Genomic DNA, 15,123 nt, shown 5'->3' on the forward strand with positions numbered 1-15,123 from the left:
GCTAGAGAGGACTACAAATCCCAGCAATGCTGAATGGTTCGGCTATAGAGGAGTACAAATCCAAGCAATGCATTATACGACAATGCAAAATAATACCACCAGCTATACAGGACTACACATCCCAGCAATGCATTATACATCAGAATAATATGACGATACATACTCTGGGGTGCCGGCCTGATGTCTCCAGTGTAGGATTTCAGGAGGGCTGTGTGGGGCCTCTCCAGGAGTACTTGTGAAAATGCCCAGTATCGGCACTGATACTGATATCGGTACATCCCTAGTGATTACCCCTCTGTACTGTATTGGGGTTTAAATAAATAAATCATTCTTGAACAGGGTAACAGGGTAAGGGTCATGTGTATAGGGGCTTTGTTTTTCTGGATCTGAACTATGTTTCAAATGCAACTCAACTGTTTTCAAATCACTTTTAATTGATTTATATTTTGCAATGTGGATGACTACTAGAAGGCTGCTTTTGACCAGCTTTGCTTTTATTTGGCTGCAGCAAGGCTGGCCCTGCAGGGAAATGTGTGTGCATGGATAGTGCTGCATTCACATGCAAAATGCAGCATTTGTAAATAATTCTCTTGTACACCAGTCCTAAGAATGGCTCACGGGCCTGGTAGGGGTTACCTCTTCTGATAACTCTCCTAATGCATCATTGTACTGATTAAGTAAAATACTATTTTTTTTTTTTTATTTGTATTTATTTTTTTAGCATAGTCTGGTGCAGGGGAAGAATGTGGGTGAAAAATGTTAGGTTTAGGATGGATAAATGTTTAACCAATAGATGGTAAAATATAACCATCATGCATGGATTGGTAATGCTAGACTGTTCACACTGGGGTTTAGCCGGGACGCACATTTGCGGGACTTTGTTTCCTGCGTTTGGAGCGTACCTCCGGTTATCCCCATTGGGTCCCAGGACGAGGGCCAACCATGGAAAAGAAGTACATGTCGCAAATTTGGCAACATGCGTTCCGTTACAATCTCATTGTACAATCTCCTTTAGATATACCAGCAACTACAGTATATTATGCAAGGCTTGCCTGACCGGGTAGAAACTGATTGCATTGCACTGGCCCACATACTACATTGTGTTGGTCAATCTAAATCAAATCATATAGAGTTTGTACAATCAGGTTATAACATACAGACTAAACCTACATATAAACCCAAGAACAAAAATGTTATATATTGCAACTTACAAGTTGTTAGATGTGGTGGTGGCATTAGATTTTCCTTTGTTAGGCTAGGTACATTTTCTAAGTATAGAAACATAAATACTGTTATAAACCTTTCCTCCACTAGGCAATACTTGGCATGTCAGCCAAGCTAATGTTGTCACGTGCTGCAGTTTTCCAATGTATATGTACAATGAATCCACAAGAGGGCACAAGATGTGATATGACTATGCACTGTGCTTTCTAGTGTGTGGAGGGCTCTATATTTCATGTGGAGTGTTACATAGTTTGCTGTAAATTTTTTTCTTTTTTTTTTTTACCCAGGCAAATGACACCTTGATTCTAAGAAGCCAGGACCATGATACGTCTATTGCAGAGAAAACCTCCAGGTCAAGGGGCCGCAATCCACGGGTACCGTTCTCCCCAGACAACACAAAAAAGCCAGCGACTCAAAACAAGCCTCCTGCAGAAGAGGGCACTTTCCCGTGTAAAAAGTGTGGCAGGTTAGTGAATGTGCAGCGATAAACGTTTTTGTGGTGTGGTGTATGGGTGGCACTGCATTGTATGACATTAAAATGACTGACAAATTCAGGCATCACTTGTGACGGTCACACGGCATAGGAAACACAGTGCCAGCAATCTGAATGTGTTTAAAAAGCATTTGTGATCAGCGTTCAGTGTACACAGCTCGGTTGTTGTCTTCTCTGCCATCCGTAATGCATAGTAATTTAATGATAGCGAAGACAATGGAGGGGCTGCTGGAAGGCAGTATAGTATATAGAGGAGCTCCTCTAGATTTGCATGCATTGTGTTCATTCTGACTTTATTTCTTCATGTAAGCACTTCGCAATCTGCAGTATAAGGCTGAAAGCCATTAAAAGTTCTGTTTCGGTCAGGGCTCCTGTATACAGTGAGGGGGAATTTATCAAAACTGGAGCAGCCCTGCATGGCAACCAATTAGCTTCTCTCTTCAGTTTGTTCAGTTGAGAAGCTGATTGGTTGCCATGCGCAGTTGCTCCAGATTTTGTATGCTCCAGTTTTGATAAATTCCCCCCACTCTGTTTACTTCTGGAGCTCTTATAATGACCCTCAGTAGTGGATAAATAAATAAATGTGCCTTCACCTAGCTATGGTTCCTTTAGAGGTATTTGCATTTGTAAGCCCTGGCAGACATGATTTTAGAAGGTGCAGAGTGCTGGGCTTGAGAGAGGATCAACTATCGCCTCCTGTCTGACCCTGGAAACATATTGCTTATGTATTCTAACAACCTTCTAAATGCAAAATTGGAGCAAATGTATGCTGCTGATTCTGGATTACAGGATATGGGTAAATAAGGATGATGGCAATCAGACACGGGTTCTGGGGCTGGACTATTGAAAACATGTGACATGGTCATGTGACATGTGCTGTGAGTAATCAGTGGCAGTTCACCAGGTGCTCGGGGGTCTCGGCATCTTCATAGTATGATTTCAAATTACAAATGGGAGTATATCAAGTCATTCCAGAATTATCCCATTTATTCTGTCGTCACTTCAGAAATGTTTGATCTGTTGTGGCTCAACCAAACTTTTTTAAAACGTGCAAACCTCCAAAATTCAGAATTGGATGAAGTCAATGGGAAGCCAAACCGTGCTTAAAAAAAGTACATATTACACAGCAAGTAAATGATGCAGATTTGCTCGTAATGGTTTGGGAAGCTCCAGGCAGCACTGCCTGAGTAGAGATTGTGGCTAAACCTGGGCCACTCCCTTTACAAATTCTACCAGTGACACTAAGATAGCTTGACTGCCATTGTCAACAGGCCCCCGCCTTCTAAGTGTGCTCCGTCAATAACAAAAACAGATTTAAAGTGATATTAAAGGCTAAAGTAGTCGTCCCCCCCCACCCACAGTGCTAAAGTAAGGACTTAAGGACTTACCTTAAATGATGCCTCTTAATCCGATCTTCTTCTTTAGTGTAGTTTTCAGATGTCCCTCCAGCGCTGGTGCTGGTCTCCGATCCATCGCTGACTCCTCTGTCCTCTTTTCTCATGTCCCACGGAGTCTGTGCGGGTGCACGCTGCTCCATAGACTTACCTTGTGTCTCTCCTCGTCTCCTGCATGCGCCCGTCCCAAGATCCTTTGCGACCGTCCGATACATTTTCAGATGTTCTGACGGGCGCGTGCGGCGGAGGCACAGGTAAGTATTAACCCTTTCGCATGTTTTCTTTTGAGCTCCGTCCAGAATATAACTGCCATGGTATTCCACGGCAGGAATCTTGTTCACTATATGCTGACGGTAGCGTGCTCTGTTTCTGTGACGCGTCACAACGGCTGTATTGCGGAACCCCAACAGCCGATACTTTTTGTCACGGGAATTTAGCAGCTTACAATGGCCAATCTTGTGTTCCCTTATTGCTTTTACCTATTGCAGGTGATACATGTTTCTTTTGTATGATTGTCCTGATTTTTGCATGCTTCAGTTGACAGTGTAAAATGTACTAGTGTAATTGCACTCTTAATTTCAATAAAAAAAATTCTTAACACAATCCCTTCCTCTTCTTCTTCCAGGGTCTTCTTCAAAGTAAAAAGCCGAAGCGCACACATGAAGAGCCACGCGGAGCAGGAGAAAAAAGCTGCAGCCCAGAGGCAAAGCGAGGCCGCGGCGGAGGGAGCAGCAGCAGTAGCTGCGGCGGCGGCACGAGCCGCATTACAAGCCAGGTCTCGCCGAATGGAGAGCAGCGACAGCGGGACCAGCAACGACAGCAGTTGCGGGAGCAGCAGCGAAAGCAGCGACAGTTCAGACGATGGAGAGATTTAACCGGAGCTCCAAGCCGGAACAGTGAGGCTGGACCCTCGCTCTATTCCCTACACACCCCCGCGGAATTTTTTTTTTATTCTTCACACTGTCGACCGTTTCTGTATGGATCAAACTCATGAACGTGTAAAGCGGACTCTTTATCTTAAATTAACTATTTATTGGGAAAACAGTCTATAATTTACTATGTGTTTCGCAGATGAAAGAAATATTTTTTATTTGACACATGTGCCTGTAAAGACAAGTTGCTTCAAGAAAACTTCTACAATCAGTTTTTTTTTTTTCCGATTTCCTTTCTTTAGAAAGGAAGATTTGTGCGGAGAAGAAACATTTCTTATGTGGACCTTGAGTGTGTGCGGTCTTCTTTTCTTTTCTTTTTTTTATATCTATATATCACTTCATTGGGTGAATGACATCAGTTATGATTATTCTCTTGTCATATTCTCACTGTATTTGGATGATAGATTTTGCACACGAGTGTGATACTACATATTCCTTCAGGGGTTGTCCATGTAATACAAACCTTTCCTGGATCAAGGCCTCCTGGTTTGTGCATTATTAGTGGGTATGTCCATCTCTCACCAGGCCGAGATGTGCTTTTCTGTGATGCGAGAGGTTATATTTGATCCGGGAATTTCGCATTCCTGGAAAATCCTTCTGCACTTTTTGTTTTTGCTGACCCATATTAACTGCATCCCAGAAGTCGGCATTAAGGGCAGTAGTAAAGATTGGCCTTTTTTTATTTTTATCGTAGATTACTGTTCAGCTTAAAGTTCTCGGAAGAAGCGTCGTAGCTCAACAATCAAACAATCAATGTGCCAGAAACCAATGACCGCCATGACACTGTGCCTACTTTTTTTATTCATGAGGTTCTTGGTTCTGTTACAATGATATGCGGCATTTTCAAGAGACTTCTGACTCCAAAATGGCTTCCTCCATTGCAAAGTTTGGTCAGCTTTAAAGAAGGAGTGGCAGGCATCTAGTACCTGATCCTATTCTGATTAGAATGCGTTTTTTCTCTGTGATGTCACTATAAGAGGAAACCGCATTTCCGGGTCTGCTAGGTATCTGCCTCTAGGCTATCCAATACAGCTCTGGCAAAATGTACCAATAAAAAGGGCCGGATTAAGGGCATCATGGGCCTAGGACTGTCAGACGGGAAGCAGCAGAGGCGGATCTCTAATTATGGCCACTTGCTGGCGCCTCGGTCTGATTGTGTTCAGCCCGGATTGCCATCAGGCATACCGAGGCGATCTGAGCCGGCCGGGCCTATTTTCAGTGGTGGGCCTGGAGCTGGTGCACCAGTAGCCCCTATGTTAATCTGGCCCTGCCCATAAAGTGAAGTGATGCACTTCCTATCACTGAAATACCTTGCATTTTACAATCTGGGCACAGACTTACATACAAGTCCCAATGTCCTAGTTTTATTTTTTGTTTTTTTAATATATATTTTGCAAAAATGTCTACAGTTGGGGGAAAAAACGATGAAAATTATATGCTTATACACTATATGTAAATATATCTACTTTATGTTTTGTAAGAAAGAAGAAAAAAAAGATAATCTTTATATGCTTAAAAGACAATCCGTGTATGTTCTGGAGAGAGTGACTGAGCCGTGTGTCTTTATGTTGACCACCTTATGTTTTTTTTTTTTTTTTACTTTTCACCATAAATGTATGAATTGTACAATATGTGATAGTGAGAGCTGATACAACTTGGTATTCCAGCAGCAGTTGGAAGGTTTACACTTGCTCACAAATACATTTTGGAATATACCATGTCTGAGGAGTCAGTAGATCCTTTAATAATCCACGTTTGGCAGCGCTTTGTAATACAAAAAACAAAAAGACTCTGCCAAGCATTGCCCATTACATGGCTCCATTATTATTATAGAAGACACAAAACATTTTATGCCAAAACAGGTTTACTTGGGGCTCTTGACCAAAATGTTTGCCGTGCATTTAAACTGCAGTATGGAGGAATAGAAGTAAAGCACAACCATCCTAGATTCATGTCACTTGGGAGACTCTGATGCTGGCGACGTATTGCCAGTGGCAGAGTCATGCAAGAGAGCCTTTTGCTTACCTCAATGAATTGCTACCTTGCTGGCCCTGAATCTTCCTTGCTAGTTTTGGAGCAACATCTCACTGGGCCCAGCTAGTGAGGGAACGACTCCACAGAGACTGCCGAGAGGTCTCTTAGCCATCCTGTGCCAGGATTGCTCGTGCGATATCAACCTTAGACCCATGTCACACCAGCGACTTGGTAACAGCAATTTTAAGTCGCTATAGCAGTGATCTCCTTTAGCCTTTTTGTTGCTGGGAAAACAGTCACTTGCAGCTAATGAAAGGTCTGTATTGCAGACATTCCTAGTTGTTGAGAGATTGACATTTTACAGAAGATGCAGGTAGCTACAGAATCAACAGCTTCAGTGTCTACTCATATTAGTTGCTGAGGACCTTTGCATGCCAGAGATTTGTAACTGCTTAGATAAGTAACACAGCTACATGGCCCTTAGGGTGTCCTTGTGTCTCAAAGTACAATCAACACCTGCAGGGATTAATTTTTTTTTTAGTTCCTTTTAAATATTATGTCATAACAAGGAAGGAAAGAAAACTCGGCTTTCTTGACACAATGGGAGGTTCTCTATTTGAAGAGATTATGATAGGATGTTGTAGCTAAGGATTTGAGCCAGTTCCCACCTCCAGATAGTAGAGCTAGACCCGGAGGAGAACACACCACTGTAACTTGCCCTCAGACTAGTTCTGCTTCTGGGCTCGGATAATAGTATTTTGCAGCATTGGATCGGAGCTACAGCTGTGCTAGGAACCTTTTGTCCTTGTAGGTAGCCGTTATGCTGATCTGATACATGATACAGTATTTCACCATACATGGGCACTTACACACATTTTTGAGGCGTCAAATCCTGGATTACATATAAATGGAAGAATGAATTTAAAGAGCTGCTCATTTATTAAACAGGATTTTGGTTTCCATTTAGATTGGAGGTTTTTTTTTTTCAAGGTTTGCTCTACTGTTAAAACTAGGGATATACCGATACTCGTATGGGTGCCGATACCGAGTATTTGGCAAGTACTCCTACTCTCCCAAATGCTCTGATACTTATCCCCGATACTGGAACTTGTGGTCAGAGGGAGATTTCCTCTGACCTGCAGTGCCGCATTTGAACATGGAGCCGACTTCCCGGCCAATCAGGAATCCGGGCGTGGGCAATCCCAGCCAATCGGCATTGAGCTGGGCACACAGCACCGAGCTGGCAATCAGGAAGCTGGCTCCATGCGGGCGGCGGGTAATAATTGGCTGGAAAGCCGGCTCGATACTGATTGGCTGGGAAGTCGGCTTCCCGGCCAATCAACATCAAGTCGGCCAAACAGCATGGAGCCGGCTACCCAGACAATCAAGAAGCTGGGCAGCAGGTAATGACTCACCACCCGGCTTCCTGTTTGGGAAGCCGGCTCCATGGTAGCGGAAGCACCGTTATTGGCGAGTACCTAAATATAAATATTGGTACTCGATACCGAAAAAACGGTATTGGTGAATCCCTAGTTAAAGCTAATGTCTCAAATAATATATCCCCACCAAAGAAAAACTTTTATACTTGTCCTGCTGCTTGCGCTGTCCATTGGTTCTGCACTGAAGAGAAACTTCCCGTTCAATAATCTGCAGAAACCAACACTTCCTGTAGTGTAAACCTCTTGGCCCCCCGCTGTGCTCGAAGGTTCCTCACGCACATTACAAAAAAAAGTAGTACTGATGTAAAGTAAGGTATACACGGGTAGGTTTTTGCACAAACGTTTGTAAGAAATGTTGGAATGTTCGATACTGGCATCAGAAACGTGCCGATTTGTCGTTTCGAAATGTTTAATTTTTATTTAACATTCTATTTTGGAAGTAACGGAGTTTCTGAATGAGAACCACATTCACTGTCAGAATTTTGTTGGCTCGCGAAAATTTTTCCAATATGCTCCTTTTAGATTTTTCTTTTCTTTTAAATTGATCATCGATTTGACCTCATCAACATTTAGAAAGTTGAAAGACCATTTCGAAATTGATTTTGTTCAAAATTCTAAGTGTGTATACCCTATTGGAGGGTTGGCAGATGCAACCACTGAATGCAGCCAGGGACACAGAAGATTGACACTCCCGAAGCCTCTTCAGAGGGTGATTTCTATTCACTGAAGTGTCTGGCGGTGCAGACAATGGAAGAGGTGAGTATCTGTATTCTTAGTGTAAGCTTTGCCTTTAGAAACTTGTTTTAGCAACAGAGTTGCTTTAGGGTTTATGGCACTGACTAATTTGTAAATACACATGAACCTGTACAGGTTTGCTGTGTAATGTTTCCTGTATTAGTTTTAAGGGCTTTTACATTTAGAGTGGAACTCCTGAGTAAGAGCTAAATACCCAGCTGAAATACACCAATCAGCCATAACATTATGACCACCTGCCTAATATTGAGTAGGCCACACTTGCCACCAAAAGAGCCCTGACCCATCAAGGCATGGACCCCACAAGTCCTCTGAAGGTATGCTGTAATATCTAGCACCAAGCCTTCAGTAGCAGGACCTTTTAAGTCCTGTAGTTTGTGAGGTGAAACCTCCATGGATTGGACATCCACAGATGCTCGATTGGATTGAGATCTGGAGAATTTGGAGGCCAAGTCAACACCTTGAACTCACCCTGTAAGTTCAAGGTACCTACTTAAACATTCTTGCTGACTATGCTGCAAAAAAATGCTCAAGAATGGCTTGAGGAATACACCTCAAACTATTCTTGAGCAATTTATGCAGCGTAGTCAGCAAGAATGTTTAGGTAGGTGGTATGTGTCAAAGTAACATCCGCATGAGTGGCAGGACTTATGGTTTCCCAGCAGAACATCGTTCAAAGCATCACACTGCCTCTGTTGGCTTGCCTTCTTCCCATAGTGCATCCTGGTGCCATCTGTGCCCCATGTAAGCACACACATGCACCTGGCCAACCACATAATGTAAAAGAAAATGTGATTCATCAGGTCAGGCCACCTTCTTCCATTGCTCTGTTGTCCAGTGTTGATGCTCACGTGCCCATTATACACACTTTTGGTGCTGTACACAGGATATACAACATACTGCGATGCACTGTGCATTCAGACATCTTTCTATTGGAACCAGCATTAGTGGTTTCAGCAAGTTAAGCTACAGTAGCTCTTCTATTAGATCAGACTACAACAGCCAGCCTTCGCTCCCCATGGCCATAATGATCCTGTTGCTGGTTTACTGGTTTTCCTTCCTTGGACCACTTTTGGTAGGTCCTGACCACTGCAGACTGGGAACTGCAGTTATGGTGTTTCTCTGACCCAGTGGTCTAGCCATCACAATTTTGCCCTTGTCAAAGTCACTCGAATCATTATGCTTGCCCGGTTTTCTGCTTCCAACACATCAACTTCGGGGACAAAATGTTCACTTGTTGCCTAATATATCCCACCCACTTCCAGATGCCAATGGAACGAGGTAGTCAATGTTATTCACTTTAGCTCACAGTGGTCATAATGTTATGGCTGATGCATATAATGACTAGATCTTAAAATGTATGTGATCCCCATGTGACAACGTATATCTATGCAAGAGGTTTGTGATAAGAAGCATGTGTGTGGGCTATTTTTTTTCTTTTTAATGGGTGACCTGATTGATATGAAAATGTGATATCAATTACCAGCAGCCATTGCTTTCTTGGAAGTTGATGCCTGTCAGTCACTTGGAAGGAGATGGGAGTGGCTTGCATTCTGGGCTTCAGGAAAATGCCAACAGAAAACATCCTTCCTCTAGCATAATGCGTTCCATGTATTTTATATTTTTTACCGCATTCTAGAAGGTAAAAAAAACAGGCATATCACATGTGCAATTAAATGTTTTTAGGGAGTATTGTGAATGCAAATAGATCAGTCCTGTGACCTTCATGGGATATCTGTGTGTGCTCCCCGGACAGGAGCTCAGGAATGTGAGTGAAAGGGAGCGAGTGGCTTTTATAACAAAACATTGTGATTACTGTGCAGGTTTACATGGTGGATAGGAGGAAGGTTTCATACTTCAAGGTTACAAATCTTATGGTAGTGTCAGTAGTCTCTGTAGCTGTGTATTTAGCTGTTTTGTGGGAGTCGTGCTCAAAGCTTGCAGCTTCCTCACCCACATTGGTATTCTTGTAAAACAAGTACCATGGAGGTATTGAAATAAAAGACCTGAACATATATAAGGTGATTGTGACCATTCCTGGCACAGATATTGTGCAATCATACGATGTGGTTGTTGGAGATAGAAACTGCCCTCTATACTCCAACATAACACAATGTCCTTCATTCGAGGAGATAGAAACTGCCCTCTATACTCCAACATAACACAATGTCCTTTATTCGTTATTAATCCAGATTTGAAAGAATCTTATCTTTTGGAAACAGAGTAGGAGGCCTATTGTCTGATAATCTTCCTTTTTGGTTTGCAGGGATGACTATGGGCACTATAGTGATTAAAGCATTTCCTTTGCACAGGGTATCCTGACCGTCTCTCTCATTTTGTGCAGTGTGAAATTGGTCACAGGAAACGTTTCAGTATGACAAACATCTGACTCCTGAGCCCAAAAATGTAAATTATTGTTCCATACATTGCTCAAAAAAGAAGACTGCCATTGTCCTAACTTACATATTCACTTAAATTAGTTTCCCCCCCAAAAAATGCTGTCAAATATATTTTGTTTGAGTGTGTGCATTGAAGAATGTTGGATTGCAAGCCTGTATACTGTGTGCTACCTGAATACAATGTTATTTTTATGGTTCGTATAAAGAGTCTACTTACCACTTCTCACTAGAAAGGATTCTTTTTTTTTATTCTTGTATACACTGCAGTATAGAAATGTGTTCTGGGTAACTGTGGCAATGTATTCTGTTGCTTCCCTGACACTAAAAATTGTCGTTTCATCCAACACTGGGATTCTGTTCCCATATTGTTCAGCAGTTTGGCTGTTCTGCTTCTATGTTCATCAGCAGCCTTAGGAGATAAAGCATCTACAGTGCAGAAGTATTCACCCCCTTATATTTTGTAGAGTTCCAACCTGTCATCAAAATGAATTTGATTGGAATTTTTACACCGTGTGATTTACACATTACAGGCAGTCCCCGAGTTACATACATCGGACTTATATACGACTCCTACTTACAAACGGAGACTATTACTGTACAGCAGGGGTAGTTGTAATGCTACCGTGCCGGTGAGGAGGAGTGCGTGCATTTTTTTGGGGTCTGGTTCGTAGTACTGTATGTACATTACAGGAAGTTGGCTCTTGTTAGACGTGCAGAGGAGAGGTGCCCAACTCTTCTTCCGGGTCACTGTGAGGTTCTTACGGCTGTCTGTATCATTAGAAAGAATTAATCTCACTTCCTGTCCTTGAGACAACAGGAAGTGAAAGGAAATCTAGCCCTAGGAAGGGAAATTCACACCTGTAAAAGGTGGCCATACACTTTACAACCCTCGCAAGACTTTTGTCTTGCGAGGGTTGTAAAGTAATTTTAAAAAAATGTACGATCTGCCCAACTTGGACAGGCAGATCGTACTTGCGATCATCGCAAGCCTGCCTCCGAGGGGCGAGCTTCCGATGACTGCAATGCTGAACGGGCAGTGTGTGCGTGCGCACACCGGCCCGTTCGGCAGTTATCGAACAAGCAGGCCTGCGACGGAAGACGTGCGACCGTACAGTAGAAACGGTCGCACGCCTTCCATACACTTTGCGATTATCGTACGATTGCGGGATTTCCCGCGATTATCGTACAATAATCGTGCAGTGTATGGGCACCTTAAGAGTTGTCATGTGAAAAAGGTGTCTCCACTGAAGCTTTAATCACCAATCCTTGTTTCCACGACAACCCAAAATTTTCAAAATCCAATTGTCACGTCACCGGGACAGAAAGTGAGGTGAAACCTTCTGAACAGGAGCACACACAGCAAAACAAACGTTACAGGGGGTTATCCCTTCCCTATGCTATCCAAAACAAAAATTGGGGGCTGGCGTTACACTTAAAAAAAGTACCTGTTCCAACTTGCATACAAATTCAACTTAAAAAACCTAAAGAACCTATCTTGTCCGTAACCTGGGGACTGCCTGTATCCCTCTTATCAAAAAGTTGGTGTTGTCCATATAGTATAATGTGCCAACTCTGGAGACACTTAGGAGGAGAGCTGTTGTGCTCTATGGCTGGTTATGGGCCACATATGGCAAGTATGAGAATATTGTGGCAGGTGGTCAACTGTACCTTGCCTTAGGCAAGCCATAGTACTGAGATCCATGGGGCCAGGAAAACTACTTTGAGAAAGATGGGAAGGAGGAGCCTTTGCTGGTAGGTGCACAGAAGAAAACACTCAGAAAATGAAAGAGAAGTGAAGTTTATTGTCACACAGGTATACTCACACTTGTCACTGTGCTGATCAGGCTTTTCAAATGCAACGTGAAAAAAAAAAAAACAGGACAGTATCAATATAATGCAGGAAGAAATACCACATTGACCAGCTTTGGTTCTGGAGACGGACAATCTAGTCAGTTCCACTGACACAAACATATCATTTGAAAACTACAACCATTCAGTACAAATACCAGTACACATTTTGGCCCACAGCTTGAACACATTATAGAAGTACTCCATCCAAGGGGCTTTGAGGGGAGGCCAGTGGGAAAGTGTCACATATTCCGGCTGCTGAGGTTAATGGATTTCAAAGCCAATAACTATGTGTGGCACTGGTCCAATGTGACTGTATGGAATGGGGAAAATCTTCTGAGCCACAATCTAGTCTGTGTGAATGTTATACAATGAGCAGTGGAGATTTGCAGGCTGCGTGCTGGCTTTCTGATACTGAATGTAAAGGGAATTAATAGTATTTTTCATGTTTAAAAGATGAAAAGAGGTTTGCTGTAAATGTGTATTTTTGTTGTTAAACCTCTTTTCTCTCTATAGATTGTAATGGGCGTCGGGGCAGCCAAATTTTCTCATTACACATACAGACTCTGTCTCCTTTTTTTAGTACTACACAATGCTTGTGCCTTACTGTTGCATCTCAATGCACAGATGAGTAAGGCACTCATTAATAACTGCACACCGTGTGGCTGATATCGTAAAGGATAAGTTCAGAAGCCTGAGCTGTGCAGCCCGGATCAAGTGATTGCAATACTTTCCAGGCTTAAATGCAAATATTATAGAAATGCATATATTTTTATATATATTATTATGTATTTCTTTAAATTTTTGCAAAAGGTGAACTTATCCTTTTAACATTTGCTCAGCTGGGAGGTTTGACTGACTGTAGTGGAATGCAGAGCTCCATCTAGTGGCTGACCTATAAATATAGTACATTTAAAAGGAGTTTTTTCCCCCCATAGTTCTCTTCAGGGTCACAGGCGGACATAAACTAGCGTCGTCCTGTGACCAAAAGCTCAGTATACCGCAGCCGGGGTGGATCCTGACATTACTGTCGAGATCCACCCAGCTGCGTGATTGACAGCTGGATTTGCCTATATAGAGGCAGAGCCAGCTGTGCCCGTGCACTCCCCTGTCTGTTCTGCTAGTCAGCACAGGAGGATCAGAGAGGGGTTGGGGGATCCCTGCAGGGAGCCGTGAGTGGCAGTCACGGCTCTCTACAGGGATAGATTGAGAAGTGAGCGAGCGACGGTATGTGTTTGCTCACTTCCCGATCTATAGAGCCGATATGTGACAGTCTCATTGTCACACGTCGGCTCGAACTATGAGGTTGAGTGAAAGTCAGTCACCTCATAGTTCTCCTTTAATACAATTAACTAAAAAAAATGGACATCTCTGACCCATTGTGGGTGACTGATAACAATGTGCCTCCGCCCAAACCTCTTTTCTGGAGTTATTTCAAATTAGTACCAGCTATAAATAAAAAACAAACAAAAGAACATACCTGATAGTCAAAGTTACTGCTCACATGACTGAGAATGCCTTCTTCTCACATTTCTGTCTCATAAAAATAATCTTAAACTCTGTAGTAATGTAAAGTCTACTATATGGTTCTATATACTTCTACTGAGGATACAAAAGGTTTGTGCATTTTAAGGATATTAATAAAGTGGAAGTCCACCCAAAGCAGATATTTCACATCAATGTAGAAGGCAGAAGAATTAATTTACCATTAGCTTCTTATATCTCTAATGGAAGATCTGTGCACCTCAATGCCAGGGCTTTGCTCACTCACTACAGTCTAATGCTGGGCACACACCTTACAACCTTTGTCTTGCGATGGTTGTAAGGTACTTAACACAAACGTACGATCTGCCTATCTTGGACAGGCAGATCGTACTTGCCATGATCGCAAGCCGCGCCCCCCTGAGGGGCGGGCTTCCGATGACCGCAATGCCAAACGGGCAGTGTGCGCTTGCGTACATCGGCCCGTCCGGCTTTTATCTTACGAACATGCTACACCCCCGCCGAACATCGTATGATGCTCGGCGGGTTTTCGAACATGTTCGTATGTTTAAAGTCGTGCGACCTTACAGTAGTAGAGGTCCACACACCTTACATTAATCGTACGATCGCGGGATTTCCCACGATTATCGTAAGGTGTGTGGGCACCCATAGGCAGATTTCAGTCCCACTGCTGGTAGCTCGACTTGTTCCAAATGATTAGGAACGTTGGAAGGAACCACAAATTACTCCGGATACGTATCACAGCATGGAGGTGTAGAACTGGGAACATAAGTGCCCAAGAGATAGCCACTGGGTAATTCAATACTGCACCCATATAATGTGGAAAAGTCTGTACTAGGTGGACTTCCCTGTAATGAGCTTATCTCAGCATATACAAAGATGGCATCCATTCTAGTACTGAACCAATTTTCAGATGATCAATAAACCAGAATCCCCCCTAGGAGAGGTCTACATGGAATAACCAGGCTGAAGATTGGGAGAGTACAAGCAGGAGGTCATGCCTCCCCATGATTAGACTCGGATATATTATTAGGAATAGATATGTTGTATAATAAGTTTCAACACCCTGTGAAATGATAATGTCCCCTTGTGCTTGTTCACATCACGCTGGAGTTGCTTTCCATTGTGATAACGATATCAGAACCGCTTCTTATCTCATGTGCA

The 15,123-nt window shown here is 42.9% G+C and overlaps 1 protein-coding gene across 1 annotated transcript in view; it reads left to right on the plus strand.

Moving 5' to 3' along the window:
• ELMSAN1 (ELM2 and Myb/SANT domain containing 1) overlaps window positions 1-4,237 on the plus strand; it is a 72,362-nt gene extending 68,125 nt beyond the window's left edge. The window contains exons 12-13 of the mRNA XM_018564893.1: window positions 1,512-1,690; window positions 3,737-4,237. Of these exons, the coding sequence (XP_018420395.1) occupies window positions 1,512-1,690; window positions 3,737-3,986 (429 nt within the window). The 3' untranslated portion in view covers window positions 3,987-4,237. The remainder of the gene's footprint in view (window positions 1-1,511; window positions 1,691-3,736) is intronic.
• The last annotated feature ends 10,886 nt before the right edge of the window (window positions 4,238-15,123 follow it).

The sequence above is a fragment of the Nanorana parkeri genome, unplaced genomic scaffold, assembly GCF_000935625.1.
Source record: "Nanorana parkeri isolate BGI_ZX_2015 unplaced genomic scaffold, ASM93562v1 scaffold791, whole genome shotgun sequence".
NCBI lineage: Eukaryota > Metazoa > Chordata > Amphibia > Anura > Dicroglossidae > Nanorana > Nanorana parkeri.